Source organism: Jaminaea rosea (assembly GCF_003144245.1).
Source record: "Jaminaea rosea strain MCA 5214 unplaced genomic scaffold BDZ90scaffold_8, whole genome shotgun sequence".
In the NCBI taxonomy this organism is placed as follows: Eukaryota; Fungi; Basidiomycota; class Exobasidiomycetes; order Microstromatales; genus Jaminaea; species Jaminaea rosea.
Window position 1 is genome coordinate 126,984 of NW_020289982.1, and position 15,134 is coordinate 142,117.

General features: G+C 58.4%; 6 protein-coding genes across 6 annotated transcripts; 4 read left to right on the plus strand and 2 right to left on the minus strand.

The window, feature by feature from the left end:
* The first annotated feature begins 95 nt into the window (after positions 1 to 95).
* Positions 96 to 3,223, plus strand: BDZ90DRAFT_240685 (hypothetical protein). Its single transcript, XM_025507380.1, has 4 exons — positions 96 to 1,031; positions 1,121 to 1,457; positions 1,537 to 1,909; positions 1,987 to 3,223. The coding sequence occupies exons 1-4, from the start codon at positions 139 to 141 to the stop codon at positions 3,111 to 3,113; spliced, it is 2,730 nt and encodes a 909-aa protein (XP_025361624.1). The 5' UTR covers positions 96 to 138; the 3' UTR covers positions 3,114 to 3,223.
* Positions 3,125 to 4,730, minus strand: BDZ90DRAFT_232590 (Pkinase-domain-containing protein). Its single transcript, XM_025506313.1, has 2 exons — positions 3,788 to 4,730; positions 3,125 to 3,721 (listed from the first exon to the last, which is right to left on the minus strand). The coding sequence occupies exons 1-2, from the start codon at positions 4,706 to 4,708 to the stop codon at positions 3,203 to 3,205; spliced, it is 1,440 nt and encodes a 479-aa protein (XP_025361625.1). The 5' UTR covers positions 4,709 to 4,730; the 3' UTR covers positions 3,125 to 3,202.
* A 108-nt stretch (positions 4,731 to 4,838) lies between these two features.
* Positions 4,839 to 6,908, plus strand: BDZ90DRAFT_232591 (hypothetical protein). The gene is made up of 2 exons (XM_025506314.1): positions 4,839 to 5,179; positions 5,254 to 6,908. Exons 1-2 carry the CDS (start codon positions 4,893 to 4,895, stop codon positions 6,698 to 6,700), a joined length of 1,734 nt encoding a protein of 577 aa, XP_025361626.1. The 5' UTR covers positions 4,839 to 4,892; the 3' UTR covers positions 6,701 to 6,908.
* Positions 6,909 to 9,104, plus strand: BDZ90DRAFT_232592 (phospholipase D/nuclease). Its single transcript, XM_025506315.1, has one exon. The coding sequence runs from the start codon at positions 6,951 to 6,953 to the stop codon at positions 8,994 to 8,996; it is 2,046 nt and encodes a 681-aa protein (XP_025361627.1). The 5' UTR covers positions 6,909 to 6,950; the 3' UTR covers positions 8,997 to 9,104.
* Positions 8,865 to 12,936, minus strand: BDZ90DRAFT_232593 (hypothetical protein). Its single transcript, XM_025506316.1, has 5 exons — positions 12,614 to 12,936; positions 12,285 to 12,549; positions 12,061 to 12,203; positions 11,143 to 11,987; positions 8,865 to 11,068 (listed from the first exon to the last, which is right to left on the minus strand). The coding sequence occupies exons 1-5, from the start codon at positions 12,908 to 12,910 to the stop codon at positions 9,175 to 9,177; spliced, it is 3,444 nt and encodes a 1,147-aa protein (XP_025361628.1). The 5' UTR covers positions 12,911 to 12,936; the 3' UTR covers positions 8,865 to 9,174.
* Positions 12,937 to 13,106: 170 nt separating this feature from the next.
* BDZ90DRAFT_246370 (MFS general substrate transporter) lies at positions 13,107 to 14,828 on the plus strand (the record flags this gene model as incomplete). Its single annotated transcript, XM_025507556.1, has 3 exons — positions 13,107 to 13,237; positions 13,317 to 14,490; positions 14,712 to 14,828. The coding sequence occupies 3 exons, from the start codon at positions 13,107 to 13,109 to the stop codon at positions 14,826 to 14,828; spliced, it is 1,422 nt and encodes a 473-aa protein (XP_025361629.1).
* Between the last annotated feature and the right edge of the window lie 306 nt (positions 14,829 to 15,134).

The window sequence follows — 15,134 nt, forward strand, 5'->3', positions numbered from 1 at the left end:
ACTTGAGACAAAGCGCGTCGAGTCCGTCCGCGTGAGCGCTTGGGCCACTTGAGCTTGGGCCGGCTGCAGCTGTTGGCTTGATTCCTTTCGCTCCTCTTCAAGCCAGATCGCCTTCCTCTTTGCGACTTTGCGCCCGCCATGGCGCACCTCGGTCTGCACGTCGACGAGGCCACTCTCCTCAAGGAGTATCGTCTCGAATCCCTCGACCCTTCCTCCTTCCAAGACATAGACCATGCCGAAGACTCACCAGCCACCGCCGGCTTGGGCGTCAACGAGGAGCCTGATCCCCTCGGCCTTCATCAACGCATCACCACCCGCAACCTGCCAAAGGACATCCGACCCCACGTCACCGTCTCCTCCAAGACGTTTGATCCCAAGCTCTTCCTCTCCACCATCCATCCTGATGCTACCTTTGCCGATCTGACGCATGGCCTCAACCAGCTCAAAGACAACATAGAGCAACGCAGCCAAGCCCTCAAGGTTCTAGTCGAGGACAATTTCGACCGCTTCGTAGCCGTCAAAGCTACTACAGATGGCGTGTATCGTGAAATGAAGGAGTCGGACGGCGGGCCTCTCCAGCGCGAGTCAGAGTATGGCGTCAAAGACCTCAAGTCCATCCTCGCCCAGGCGAGCGCGAGAGCAGATCAGGTCTTCACGCCCGTGCTCGAGAACAATCTCAAGGCCATGAAGCTGCGCTCTACGCTCGGCGTGTTTGAGAAGAGCAAATTCTTCTTCAACTTGCCGGGCAGCTTGGCAGAGAGCGTTGATGCGAAGCGATACGATGCTGCGTTGCGAGACTATAACAAGGGCAAATACCTCCTCGAGAATCGACCAGGCCAGCTACTCGCCTTCAACACTGGACCGGCGAGTGGAGACAACAACATCACAGAGAAACAACGTCAACAGCAGCAGAGGCTGTTCAAGAAGGTGTGGGATGCGGTGGAGGCGGTCATGAAGGATATGGAGAGAAAGTTGTTTGCCAGCTTGAGGGAGCCCAAGAGGAGTGTGGACGAGCAGGAGAAGACCATAGAGTGAGTGGCGCCACTAGTCATCAACAGCTTCGGCTCTGGCTCTGACGACTATCCCCTGACGCTGCCCTTCCTCGCTCTGCCCCGCACAGAGTCCTCCTTGAACTTTCACCCCGCGAAGACCCCGTTGCGGTCTTCCTCGAGTCCCAGCACAAGCACATCCACACGCTCATGCGCTCCTCCTACCAATCCGCCGAAACCAAGGTGGGCAATGCACGCACAATGAATGACCTCCTCCCGCGGACAGACAAGGACAGGGCGAGGGACATTCAGTCGTGCCTCCGCCAGATTGGCAGGGGTGATCCCAACTTTGAGCGCAGCTTTGGGGCGCCGGCTTGGAGGGCTATTCATCATCTTGTGAGGATGGTGAGCGAAAATCTGCTACAGACTTTGCCTTCCTTTTGGAGGGTGTGTAAAAACCAAAGCGAGGTGAGTGCGCGGTGATGCTGGCTGATGGCCACGTCTCGTATGGCTCACAAGATCAACTCCCTCATCTCGTGATACTCAGGGCAAATTCTCGAAAAGCGTTTCCCCTGGCATTCAGTCCCGCGCCCGTTCATGGGCGTCCGAGAGCATCGACTCGTACATATCTCTCCTCTCGGCCTTCTTCACCCTTACCGACGTGTCCATCCTCGGACGGCAACCCCTGTCCCCTTTGCCGGCATGGGTACCCGCCAATTCCAGCAGCATGACTGCGGCGCATTACATGCACCTGATCCTTCAGGATCTGGCAGAGACCGCCAATACGCTCAGTGCGCTAGGCATTGGCGGCACACCTGAGGCGCTGAAGACGTTCGTCATCAATGCGAGATTCAGCTTTACGGAGGTTCTGTGTAATCTGTGGCAGGGAGATGCGAAGTTGTTCTACATGCTCGAGGATTGTAGGTAGCAAGCGCTGGGTACGCAGATACTCCTCACGAGCTGACTGACACTTACCCCTTCTCCGCGGCGCACGCAGGGACGATCAACCCGGATGAACAGTCCACCACCCTCTTCCTCAAAGATCTCTCTTCGTTCCATCGCAGCAATGCGCGCGCAGCCTACCACATAGCTTCGGGCCGCACGCGCGATCCCTTCGACTCCTCCTCTCGCTCCCGCTCTACTGGTGCCGATCGCGACACCGGCGTCTCTACCGAAGCGACCTCTCGCATCAAAGCCGCCTTCCTCGATAGCATCTACGCCTTCCTCGACGGCATCGTCCACCTAGCCTTCAGCGAGTACGACCCGCTGGATCCCACCACCTCCACCTCGCACAAAGTTGTGGGCAACTCCCGCCTCACCGTAGACGTACAAGAGCTCGACACGCGCATCCTGCTCAGCGTGACCAACCTCTCTCACCTTTCGCGCATCGCTATCCCCACCATGGCCAAACAGTTCCAAGAAGTCTATCACTGCAAGATGAGTGAGGACCTGGCCACGATCGAGGAGGTGGCCAGTCAGCTGGACAAGATCCTCTTCCATGACTTCCTCAAGCGTCGCAGCGAGGCACTGAACGATGTCTTCCGGACGGGCATCTTACACGGCGGGATAGACTGGGCTCGCCTGCCTCGCCCCTCCGAGGTGCATCCCTTCATCTACGAGGCCCTCCTGGCGCTGGTACAGGTTCACGCGCAGGTGCAGTCCGTCGCAAAGGCCCTGGTGAGCCGCACGATCAGCAGCCTGCTGGAGGGTTTGACCGAGGTGATTCTGCAGTCCTTCAAGGAGGTGCCCCGCTTTGGGATGGGGGGCATGTTGCAGGCCACATTGGAGATCGAGTTTGTTCATCAAACCTTGAGCGCCTTTGTCTCTTCGAAGGCCGAGGAGAATTTGAAGGCGACGTACGACGTAATTTCGACGAAGTACCAGCAAGGGCGAGGAGGAAAGGAGGATGGGGCAGAGCTGCAGCGCGAGTTGGAGGGGGTGAAGAAGACGTTGCTCGCGAGCAGAAAGATGACGGCGTTGGAGTTCTTGTGTTTCAGGAAGGGCAGTGGGAGCAGTAGTAGCAGCAGTGGATCGAAACATAGGAAGGATTCGGGGAGTAAGTCGGGAGAAGCCAGGCCGGCTTCGTCTGCAAGTGCCACGACGTCGTCGTCGTCACGGCGCTAAGGAGATGATGGCGCTGAGGCCAATGGACGTTCTTTTTCATTGTACAATAACACAATACCAACCCAAGTCCTGCACAGTGAGCTGAAGACTCAAAAGCCAAAGTCGAGTTCATACTCCTGCCTCTTCCGTTGCCCGCTCAAGCTGTCCGTACCCTCTCTCGACCGTTTCCTCGACCCATTCTCGTCCACCTCATCCTCACCTCGCCTCCGTCTCGGCCCAGGCGGCGGTGCACTTGGCGTTCTTTCCCTCAGATCCACCTGCCTCCTGACCTCTCCAGCAGCCCTACTAGGCCAAGTCCCGAAGCTCTCCGGATGAGCAGGTCTAGGTGGCTCCCTTGCGAACCAAGAATGCTTCTCGGCTTCCTCAGCAGTCAAGCGTTGCGAAGGGTCGTAGCAGAGCAGACCAAGCAGTAGGTCAAGACAGGCGGAGCCGTGTTGCTCTACCGAAGTGGGGAGATGGGAGGAGAGGAGGGAGCGCGGGGAGCGAGAAGTGAGGGATGGTGTGCAGAGTGGGGAACGAGAGAAGGATTTGAGGATTGAGGGGGCAAGAGGGAGGTCCTTCACGGCGGGCCAGCTGGTCGTTGTTGGGGGACCGAGGGTTGTGAAGATCTACAAGACGCCGAGGCGAGTCAGTGGAGCCTGTTTCTCTTTCTCGTGGCGCAGAATTTTGCTCACCTTGATGATCTGATCACTCTCATTCTTGCCTTGGAATAGCGGCTCCCCCTTGAGTAGCTCGGCCATGATACACCCGACAGACCACACGTCGATGGCAGTATCGTAGTCCGTCTGGCCCAGGAGCAGCTCAGGGCTGCGATACCACAGTGTGACGACTAGGTCAGTAAGAGCACCTGGTGGCGGCGATCTGGTTCTGTTGCTGCTGCTGCTTTTGGCTTGGTCACCGTTGCGTGAGGTAGCCTCTGGCTTTGCTGCGGGCCCGCCCTCCCCATACAACCTCGCCAGCCCAAAATCCGCAATCTTCAGTCTTCCTCGATTATCCAGCAACAAGTTGCTACTCTTCAAGTCGCGATGTATAATCCAATGGCTATGCAAATGGCCTAGCCCACTCAGTAGCTGCCTGAGCAGACTCTTGATTTCGGACAGCGAAAAGAGGCCAGGCCCCATATCCATCAATAAAGTCTTGAGGTCGTGCTCTACGAACTCGAAGACGAGAAAGATCTGTGTCAGGGTATCGCCGACGGCTATCTCGTGTAGCCGAACCACGTTGGGGTGGGACGAGGCCATCATGAGTGTGCGGATCTCCCGGAGTGAGGTGATGGGAAAGCCTTGCCGCTCATTTTGCATTTTGAGCTTCTTGAGCGCTACGATACGTCCACTTGAGGTATGTCTGGCGCGATAGACTATGCCGTAGGACCCTTCCTCTATGCGGTTGAGACGCTCATAGGCGCTGATGGAGGAGCATTGTTGGATCGGAGGATGGAGGTTACGAGGTGGGGGGATGCGAGGCGCAGGGTAGAGGGGACGCTCAGCTCGCGTGACGCCCGCACTAGAGCCCTCGCCGTTGTTGTCGTCTATGTCTTCGCGGTGGCCAGGATTGATGCTGCTCAGCTCCTGTGGCCGCTGTTGCTCTTGATTCATTGCATGGTGAGGGAAGAGAAAGTGAGGCACCGTTGCTGCTCCCGTCTGTCCGTCCGTCGAGTCGAGTCCAAAGTGGACGGAAGGCCAAGTGAGGCGACGCGCTTCTCGCGCCGGTCGACGACTCCTTCGCATCTGATCCTCACTACCCGCATCCGCACGTCACTTCCGCCTCTCTTTGCCCAGAATGTCGCGAGAGGCACGCACAGTCATCATCTCTCATGGCTCACACACGATCCGTGCAGGTCTGGGCATCCATGAGGTGTTGCGTCAACCTACCGTCAATCTGACGGCTCGCGTCGGCCTCCGCCGATCTCAGCTGGAGGGAGGAGAGAATGTCAAGCCGGCAGACTATCTTGTCGGCGCCATCCTAGACGAGGCATTGAGGACACAGACTGCTGAGGACCCTGTGACAGTCTCCTGGCCGATGATCGGGGGCGAGATCAGAGATTGGGGAGGAATGGCTGCACTCTGGTGAGCATTCCAGTTATTCCCCAGCCGCCGAGTGTATACACTCACACTTCTCTACCCGCCTCGTTCACGCCCAGGTATCACGTCCTCTTCTTCCTCCTTCCCGTCATCCGGTCCTCCAACAGCTCCGTCACCCTCCTCTCCCTTCCTCCCACCACCATTACCCGCTCCTCATCAGCGCGCATCCACAAGATCTTCTTTGACGAATTCAACACGCCCGCCTTCTGCCTCGTCGATTCCGCCCTCGCCTCATCATTTGCCGTCGGGCAGATGATGGGAACCGTGGTGGATGTAGGGGCGAGAGGCAGCACAGTAGCATGCGTGATGGATGCGCTTATGGTGCCGCAGAGCATCAAGAGGTGCGAGGTGGGACTGGGGGAGTGCACGGCCTATCTGGCGGGTCAATTGGGCAGGGATGCCAAGGTCGTTGAGGCGTTGAGCGGTGTACAAGAGGATGAGGAGGCCATGGCTTCCACTTCCAGCGCTCCGTCCTCGAGACAATCACGTCTCCTACTTGCTCTCGCCCGCGAGCTCTTCGCACAAGGGCACGTAGTAGCAGACGAAGCCTCGGCGGCCGCAGGAGGGAGCGGTGCGGGTGCATCAGGCGACCAAGCAGCAGAGGACGATGATGGCAACTTCGACGTTCTGGGCGCGCTCACTAGCGGTAGAGAGAAGGAAGCCATCGCGGAGCAGGAGCGAAGGAACAAGGAGCTCGTGGCCCAGGGCAAGGAGCCTGAGCCCATGCAGACCGCAGGCGATATGGCAGGGCAGACGATATCGAGTGCCGCGGCTCTGACGGCAGAGAATGGTGATGATGGTGGAGAGGACGATGACGCCACAATTAGGGTGCCGTTCAAAGGACGCAACATCCGCGTACCGCGCTCAGCCCTCTCAACGGCTCTCACTCCACTGGTAGACCCCTCCGTCCTCAGCAAAGTAGCAGCAAGCACCGACCTGCTCGACCTCTTGACTCCGCTTGGCTCATCATCTTCTTCGTCACAGCGCACAGACTGGTCGTCCACCCCCTCCCTCCCAGCAGCAATCCACGCCTCAATCTCCACGACTCTCGACGTTGAACGGCGCAATGGTCTCTGGGAGCATCTCATCGTCACCGGCGCGCCCGTTGGGCTAGTCAAGGGTCTCACGCCAAGCCTTGTAGCAGCTCTACAACGCTATGTCGCCGCAGCCTCCGCCGCTGCCAATGGAGCGCAGGGAGCGGGCGGGCCTGCCGGTCCCGCTGGGGGAGATGATGACGGGGACGATGGTCCAACGGGGACGTACACGCCTAATACGGCCCAGTCGGGCAAGCTGGCACCAGGACAGCCAAGCAATGTGCGCGCTCTCCGCACGCCAGACTATTTCAGCGATTTCAAGGAGAGGGTAGACCTGGCACCCTTCCTTGGGGCGACGATCTATGCCAAGCTGGTGTTTGCGGATAACCAGGCGCGCGGGTATGTGAGCAAGGCCGGGTATGCTGAGCGTGGGCCGGCGGGGGCTTGGAGTGTCATGGCTAGTGACAAGTAGGGGGTGCGAAGTCAAATGAAAGAGAAGTGAATGAGAAATGCTGATGAGCGTGAGCGGGTCGTGCGAGACTGCATGACGCGTACAGTGGTGGCTTGCCGTGCTTGCCGCTCGCTCAGTCCGCCTTTTGTCTGTCCGTCCATGCGCTCGAGTGGAGTTGCAAATGAAAGTGGCGGGAGGAAAGGCTTCGCGGCCTCGTTGCTTCTTGAACCACACACCAATCAATCCTCTCTTCTCGTCAGCGGCGACGCAGATGAAGCCAAGAGAGGCGCCGATCGTGATAGACGACGACTCGGAGGATGAGAGTGGAGATGTGCTGCTGAACGAGCAGAGGAGCAGCAAGAGGGCGCGGACGTTCAAGGTGGATGATGAGGACGACAGTATCGTGGAGATTACGAGGGAGAGGCAGGCGGGCCAGGCGGCTCAGCCGGGCCCCGAGGGTTTGTCATCGTCCCAGCAGCAAATCCAAGCTAAGGAAAAGGACCAGCAGCAGCAGCTAGCAGCGATAGCGCTCGGGATTGGGGGACTCAGCGGCCTCGACCGAGCTGCTCTGGAGAGGGAAAGGAGGGAGCGCCAACGTCAGAGAAGGAGGGCGGCTGGGCTGGCGAGTGAGTCAGAGGACGAGCAAGACAACGACCCTGGAGCTGCGGGCAAGGCGCGGCCAACTCAAGTATCATCAGCTCGACCTTCAGCCTCCTCATCGTCAACTCGCCCCGGGCCAGGCTTCTCCTTCGCCTCCTCGTCCTCGTCTGCCACTACATCCCGCGTAGCCGCAACGTCAGGCATCGGCTCCTCCTCTCCTCCAGCACTCCGTCGGATCCTCTCAGGCGATCCATTCTGGGATGGGGCTGTGAAGCGGTCTTACAATCGGTACACCTCAGATGGAGTCCCCTTCTCCGACTTTCTCCTGCCCACGACAAGGAGCAATGCTGCTGGCCTGCAAGCCGCGATCGTCGCCTCATTCGACTGGGACTTTGCCTGGCTTGGCTCAATGCTACCTACAGAGCGTGACGCCCTTCCCGGTAAACAAGGCCCGCAGATCACATTCGTGATGAAGGAGCGCCCAGGCCTCCCTGCGGGAGTACACCAGATGGAGAAGCCGGGGTGGGTGACACTTGCAGTCAAGAATAGGGGCAATGACTACTCTAGCATGCATATCAAGATGCTACTCCTCGTATACCAGGATCGACTTCGCCTCGTGATCTCCACCGGCAACTTGAACAGGATCGATTGGGAAAGCCTGGAGAATGCGGCCTGGGTGCAAGACTTTCCCCTTCTACCTCCTGGCGCCGCAGCGAGCTTGTCTGCTCAAGGCACAGACGTAAAGGATCAGCTCGTCCGCGTGCTACGCGGTATGGACGTCCCTGCTGCCCACCCGGTCTCTCGCGCTCTGCAGCGTTACAATTTCGACAAAGGGCCCACATTGGTCGCCTCCATACCGCGACGCACAGCATACCAAGGGAGGAACGAGATTAGCCTGGTAGGACTAGGCAGGCTCGCTGACCAGGCGAGAAAGCTGCTAGGCGATCGCGCACAGGTCGAAGTCGAGGCACAAGGATCTTCAATGGGCTCTTACTCTCAACGCTGGCTCCAGCAATTCCACCTCGTTGCTACCGGAAGCTCCTCTGGATCGTCGGCTGAACTCAAGCTAGACGTTCTGCCTCCCAGCGGCAAGGCGGCCACCAAGGCATATCTCGATCTTGTCGGCAAGCCCACACAAGCAAGCAAAATGGATCGCGCTGCTGTGCTTAAGCGCCATGACGACACTGGCAAGGACGATGAAGCGGCTTGGCCCCCAATCAAGGTTCTCTTTCCCTCGCGTGACTTCGTGGTGCATCAATCCGTTGGCGGGGCAGCAGGTGGTGGCTGCCACTTCGGCAAGCCAGAGGCATTCACCAAGTGGAAGCATCTTTGCTATCACGCCAGAGCAGAACGGCACGAAGGAGTTCTGATGCACCAGAAGGGCGTGCTCGTTGTCAAGAAGGGGAGGGAGGTTGAGCAGACGGCGGGCAGCAGCAGTAGCCATTCGAAAGACGAAGAGGAGACGATCGGCTACGTCGTCATGACCTCCGCCAATTTCGGGCAAAATGCCTGGGGCAACCTTTCACGTCCTTCTGCACAGGCTGGCATTCAGCTCAGCGTCAATAATTGGGAGCTTGGCGTTATACTGCCCTTGAAGAGGAGAGATTTGAGGGCGGAGGCGAAATTGACGACGAATGCGAGGAGCGCTATTTGCTGGAAGAGGCCGGCCAGGCAGTACGGCGAGGGAGATGTGCCTTGGTCGCCTACCGTCCAGTAGGAGGGTGGAGGATGGAGGAAGAGGCGGGGAAACAGAGCATCTATCATACCCATGTCAAGCAGCGCAGAGCTAGCATCTGCGTCAATCAATACGAATCCGATCACAGCTCGCTGTACAGCCTCTCTTGACTGGCTGTCTATTGATGAACGCAAGACGTCGCTGACACCGCTCCTCACCTCTAATCTTCTCCGAACAAAATTCTCAAATTCTCCACCGTCTCGCTCTCCCTCTCACCCTCCTCCGTCCCCTTGCTGCCTGCAAGCGCCTCATTGACAAGGGCCGTCTTGCGCTTCTGAATGCGCAGAATCCTCTCCTCGATGCTGTCCTTGATGAGGTAGCGATGCACTACCACATCCCTCGTCTGACCAATGCGATGCACACGGTCGACCGCTTGTTGTTCGACACTTTCGGCCCACCAACAGTCCAGGAGCCAGCAGTGGTGCGCTGCTACCAAGTTGAGGCCTACCCCACCCGCACGGAGGGAGACGAGGATGAGGAGGTGACCATCGAAATTGCTGAAGTGGGACAGCACTTTCTCTCGGTCTTTTTGGGAGGTAGTTCCGTCGAGACGGACGTAGGGGTGGTGCGCGCTGGAGAGGGAGGATTGGACGAGGTCGAGGAACGAGGTGAACTGCGAGAAGATGACGCCTTTGAACTTGGGTTCGGCGGCGCGTAGCTCGGCCAGGTCGGTCAGAAGGGCTGAGAGCTTGGTCGAGGTGCGCATGGGGGCGATGTCGCGACCTTTGAGAGTGTGAGCACTTGATGACTTGGTTCCAGCAGACGTGGGCTGCTTCGTGTCTCCGGTTCCTTGTCCCTTGCCCTGGGCGCCATTGCCATCGATGTCATCAAGCTCTCCATTGAGCGATGCAGCCAAAGCCTGCACCTGCTCCTGGCTGCCGTTGACGCCGCCGTCATCTCCCTCTTCGCCTCGCTGAAATTGCGCCACCAGCTCCGCTACCTCCTTCTCCGCCTCCTCATCCTCTGCTACCTCTTCTGCAGGGGCAGCCTTCCCTCCCTCCTCCCTTGCCTCTCGCGCACGCTTGTGACTCTCCTGCAGTGCCTTCAGCACAAGCAAAGGATGACAGACGGCCTGTCTGAGCCTCATCAAGACCGTAAAGATGACACTGAGGTTCTTGGTCACGCTACCATCCCTGCTGAGACGCTGATACTGGACCCAAGCGCGATCGAAGCAAAGGTCGTAGATCCTTCTCTCCACCGCAGAGAAGTCGAGGTATCTCATCTCAACCGTCTTGCTCGGCAGGCTGACGATGGGCTTGCCCTCCTTATCCTTGAATCCCTTCTCTCTTCTCAAGAGCAAGCTCTCCAGAATGACCTGCACAATCTCCAACGCCTTGGGATTCTTGTTGGCAAACGGCTTCCCGATGAAGGAGTTGAAGAAGGCAAAGTCGCCCCATGGCTCGACACGGAGGAAGTTGAGCAAGCTGTACAGGTCTGTCAACCTGTTGACTATCGGACTACCCGTAAGGCACCATCGCTTGCGCGTGACGAGATCGCGGCAAGCGCGCGCATTTTGGGTCGTGCGGTTGCGGATTGTATGTGCTTCATCGAGAATGACCCGATGCCAATCGACGGCGTAGAGTGGGGCTTGACGAGCGATGCGGGAGGTAGCGATTGAGTTGGCGCCGGCACCGAGGTCACGAAATCGCTTGTACTCGGAGACGAGCGTGCCGTACGATGTGATGACCACATCCACCGTCCCGCCCTCGAGGCGATCCATGACATCTGCCTTCGTGTCGCCGTAGTGCAGAAGGGCATTGAGCGTATTGGCGTTGCTGGCCCGGTCTAGCTCGCTCTTCCACTGGCCCACGAGACTCATTGGAGCAACGACGAGCGTAACCTGGCCGGCGATGGTAGCTGTCGCGGCGCGATTCACTCCGGCGGCATTGCGGCCGAAGGCTGAGCTGATGGAAGTTTGACGGGGCCCACTGCGCCCTTCGATCTGCTTGGAGCGTGCTGCGTCGTCTACGTTCGCAGCGCCGTTGTCCTCGTCGTCGCCTTCCTCTCCTGGTCTGGCAGGACGATTGGCATGGATGAGTGAGGCGACCATGATTCTGCATGCGGGTAGTAGGCTGCTGTCAGTGATGATTCTTCGAGACGCAATGGGACGACGACATCTGAAACACACGTTTTGCCAAGCCCCATCTCGTCTGCTAGAATGCCACCGCGCGTGCCTTGGCTTGCCGGTTGGAACTGCATGCTCATCTCGCCAATGTAGGGATTGAAATAGAAGCTGGATTCGCCCTCTTGCGCTCTCGACGATGATCTTGCTCCTGCTGCCTCGTCCTCTTGCGGAAACTTGTACTCCTGCCAGAGAGGGTGCAAGCTAGCATCCTGCCTCTGCCCTTCACGCCCTTGTCGCATAGACGCTGGTCTCTCCATGTTCTGCATCCAGCCCAGTGCCTGCTTCTGGTACGGTCTGAGGCTGAGCGCAAAAGTGTCGGGCGGCTCGACCTCTGGTAGCTCTCGATCGTGCTTTTGAGCCTTGCTGTAGACGTCGGCTAGCTGCTTGTCTTCAATCTCTGTTCCATCATTCACATCAGGCTCGGCTTCGTCTTCGCCATCTACTGCGATGGCCGTTGAGGACGATGCGCCTGCTCCGTCAGTGCTAGGTGCAGGCGTTGCCGGTGTCGCTGACCTCGACCCATTTTTTGGCATGCTTGGCCCACCATTGCGCACAGACGTGGGACTCTGACTTCTTCTCAACGTCTCCTGCCCGCCGTAGTGATCGAGCATCGACGAGCTGCCAAATTTGCCATCTTCCGCGTGCTGCTGCAGTATATCGCTTGACTGCGTAGGCTTGAGGTCGCATGCCTTGAACAGACGAATGAGGGCAGATTTGCGGGTGCGCAGCTCCTTCTCATCCGTTGTCTCTGCTGTCTCTTGGAAGAAGTTCTTGGTGGGCTCGTTGCGAATATTGCGAGAGCGTCGCACGTCTGCCATGTCCGGGAAGGCTTCACGACGAAGGTAAGCCTGCGAGCGTGGCAATAGCGATGCGGGAGTCAGTGTATGCCCTCGTCAGGTGGCTATATGCTGCGCCACTGACCTTGATGTCCAGCAAGATATCGCATCCCACGCTGAGCACTGGAGGGCAATCGACGACGTAGCCTTCAAATTCAGCCATATTAAGATCCATGAGCTTGGAGACCCAGATGGCTGCCTCTGTGGGTAGTCTGCCGACCTCGAAGCCTGCGCGGGTGGGATCGGAGGAGGCGAGGCGGGAGGAGTCAGCGCGGGTATATGCTACTAGTCCTGAATATGCCTGTTCACCTCTCGTGTTGGCGAATCGTACCACGTAGTCGTCCGTTTGTTTCGTCTTCTGCGTAGAAGACGAGGAGGCAGTCTTGCCGCTCGAAGGTCCCGCTCCACCAAAGCTGAGCTTTGTCTGCTTCTTAGCTGGTGGCTTCTTGGCCGGCGTGGCAGCCGTCGCAGCTTGATTGCGCTGTTTGTCTCGCTGAATTGTTACCTTTGCACCTTGCTCTGCATAGCCCCTTCCCTTCGACAGAGCCCAGCCTGCGACGCAGAAGTGGCCGATCTGTGCAGTACGAAGAAGTGGGTGAGCGCGGGTGGCGTTGTGTTAGAAGGCCGCTCTCTCTCACGTATTTGCGCTGCCATGATGGCCCTGGTTCGGCTTCCTGAGGGGGTGATGTGCTTTTCTCCTGCTTGTGCATGCTTGAACCACCATTAGCAATGCTGCTGTCGGCCTCGACCTTCCTCCTCTTGTGAACCGTCACACGCTCAGCGTCTCTGTCCTCACGTCCATCGTCCTCGTAATCAGCGCTGCTCCCACGAAAGAGGTTCGGCCCAGTCGGCGAGGGAGATCGATCCTTGGTTCCAGCTGCTGGCGGAGGAGGCGACGATGCAAAGAAGTCGACGTCCTGCGAGCTGGTTGCCATGTCCACCACAGAACAGTCGAGGATGAAGAACTAAGTCAAGAAGCTGAAACGCGTGGCCCGAGCGCGACAGGACGGAACAGAGAAATCCAGTCGCGGACACAGCGGAGTGAATGAGGGCGACAGCCACGACCAGCTTTCCTTCCAACCACCACCTCCTTCCCCGCCCCTGAAGCCTCATCATGGTGGATACATCAGCATGACCTTGTCCAGCAAGCTTTGCGCACTCAGAGTCGCCCTCTGGGGCCCGCCTCCGGCTTCGGCCCTGGAGGCGAGACTGATTCGCAAGATCGACTTTCTCGTTCTCACTTTCACTTGTCTCATGTATTGGTCAGTACGCTGGTCAAGCAGCACAGCCCCGTCATTCGCTCTGCTGAAGATGCTCCAAAATTTTCATGCCCCTCCTCAGGTCCAACTACCTCTCCCGCACCGGCTTCCAATTCGCCTATGTCTCCGGCATGTCAGAGGATCTCTCCTTCCAAGGGAACGACTACTCAATAGCCAACACCCTCTTCACCGTCGGCTACGTCCTAGGCATGATACCCAATATCCTCGCTCTTCAAGTTGTTTCGCCCCACTACTGGCTGCCGGGGGCAGCCGCGCTATGGGCAGGGCTGGCAATGTGCCTCGCTGCGGCCAAGAACCCTGCGCAGGTGTTTGCGATTCGTTTCTTGCAGGGGCTCGTGGAGGCAAGTACGTTTGCAGGCTCACATTACATCTTGGGATCGTGGTACACGGAGACGGAGATTGGCAAACGCAGCGGAATATTCGCCTCCTCTGCACAGCTTGGCAGTCTCTTCAGTGGAGTCATCCAAGGGGGCATCCATACGAACATGGACGGGTATAGGGGCCTGCGCAGCTGGCAATGGCAGTTCCTCCTTGATGGCTTCATTGGCATTCCCATTGCCCTCTATGGATTCATCTTCTTTCCGGACGTGCCACGCAGGGCGAGAAAGTGGCTCTTGACGGAGGAGGAGCGCAAATTGGCCATCGAGCGTCTCCCTCGCCGCCAGCAAGTGAAGACGAGGATGGGATGGTCGCTCATCAAGCGCGTGTTGGGCCGATGGCACTGGTATGCCTTTTCCGCATTATTTGCCTGGTCAAGTATGCTCGAGTCCATTGGCTCAAATGGTCTCTTCGCCCTCTGGCTTCAGGCCGAGAGGTACCCGGTCAGGGATCGCAACTACTGGCCTCTCGCTCTTCAAGCAGTCGCGATCTCCTCGACTATTATCGCGGCGGCGGTCACAGATCTACCCAGCATCCCGCGCTGGACAGTCAATCCCGTTATGGCCGTCAGTCTGATCTTCACTAGCATCGTCCTCCTCATATGGACGGTCCCCTTCGGCCTAAAGTTCGCCGCCTTCACCATAGGAGGGATGGGCTACGCGGGACAGGCGACAAATTTCTCGTGGGCAAACATTGTCTGCGCCGGAGACGAGCAGGAGAGAGCTGTTGTGCTCGCCTCGATGAACATGTGGAGTAGTACGGTGCAGGCGTGGTGGAGCATCGTCTTCTACCCGGCGACGGACGCCCCGCGCTTCCGTAGGGGATGGATCGCGATGATTTGCATTGCGGTTGTGACGGTCGGCATCGCGTTGACTGTGAGGTGGATGGAGTTGAGGGAGAGGAAGCAGCGCGAGGGCGAGGAGGCGGTAGAAGTCGACCAGATGCTGCAGCAGGGCATGACAGTACAGGCGCAAGAAGTCAAGGACGAGGAGCCTATCGATCCCTTCGCTGGGGCGGAGAAAGCGTCTACTGTCACGGGACCGCAGCGGCGTCGAACGTCATCAGGGTCACGCCACAGCTCTCAGTCAAGGCTCATGAGCAGCCTGGCTTTCGTAGCACCCCTGCTGTGTCTCTTCATCGCCGCTCCGAACGCGGCTGCTGCAACATCGGTTCCATCCCTCTTCGCAGGGGATGACTTCCACGAAGCGCTCCACCTCCGTCCACTCCCCACCGGTCGGGTACAGAGCACCTTCTCTTTTACTCTCACCTCGCCGCACTCGCCCTTTTCTTTGTCATCGTCGCAAGGTCAGCCAGGTCGGCATTTCGGCCTGCTGCCTGCATCACTCCTGTCGACGATTGAGACATCAGAGCTCCCCATTGAAGAGCTGAGCTTGAGCTTCAATAAGGGGCGATGGAACTATGAGCGATGGGGGATGCCAACCTTCTTCGACGGGAAGCAGGAATGGGGCTCAGAGATGGTGGCTACGGGGGCGGAGGTGTG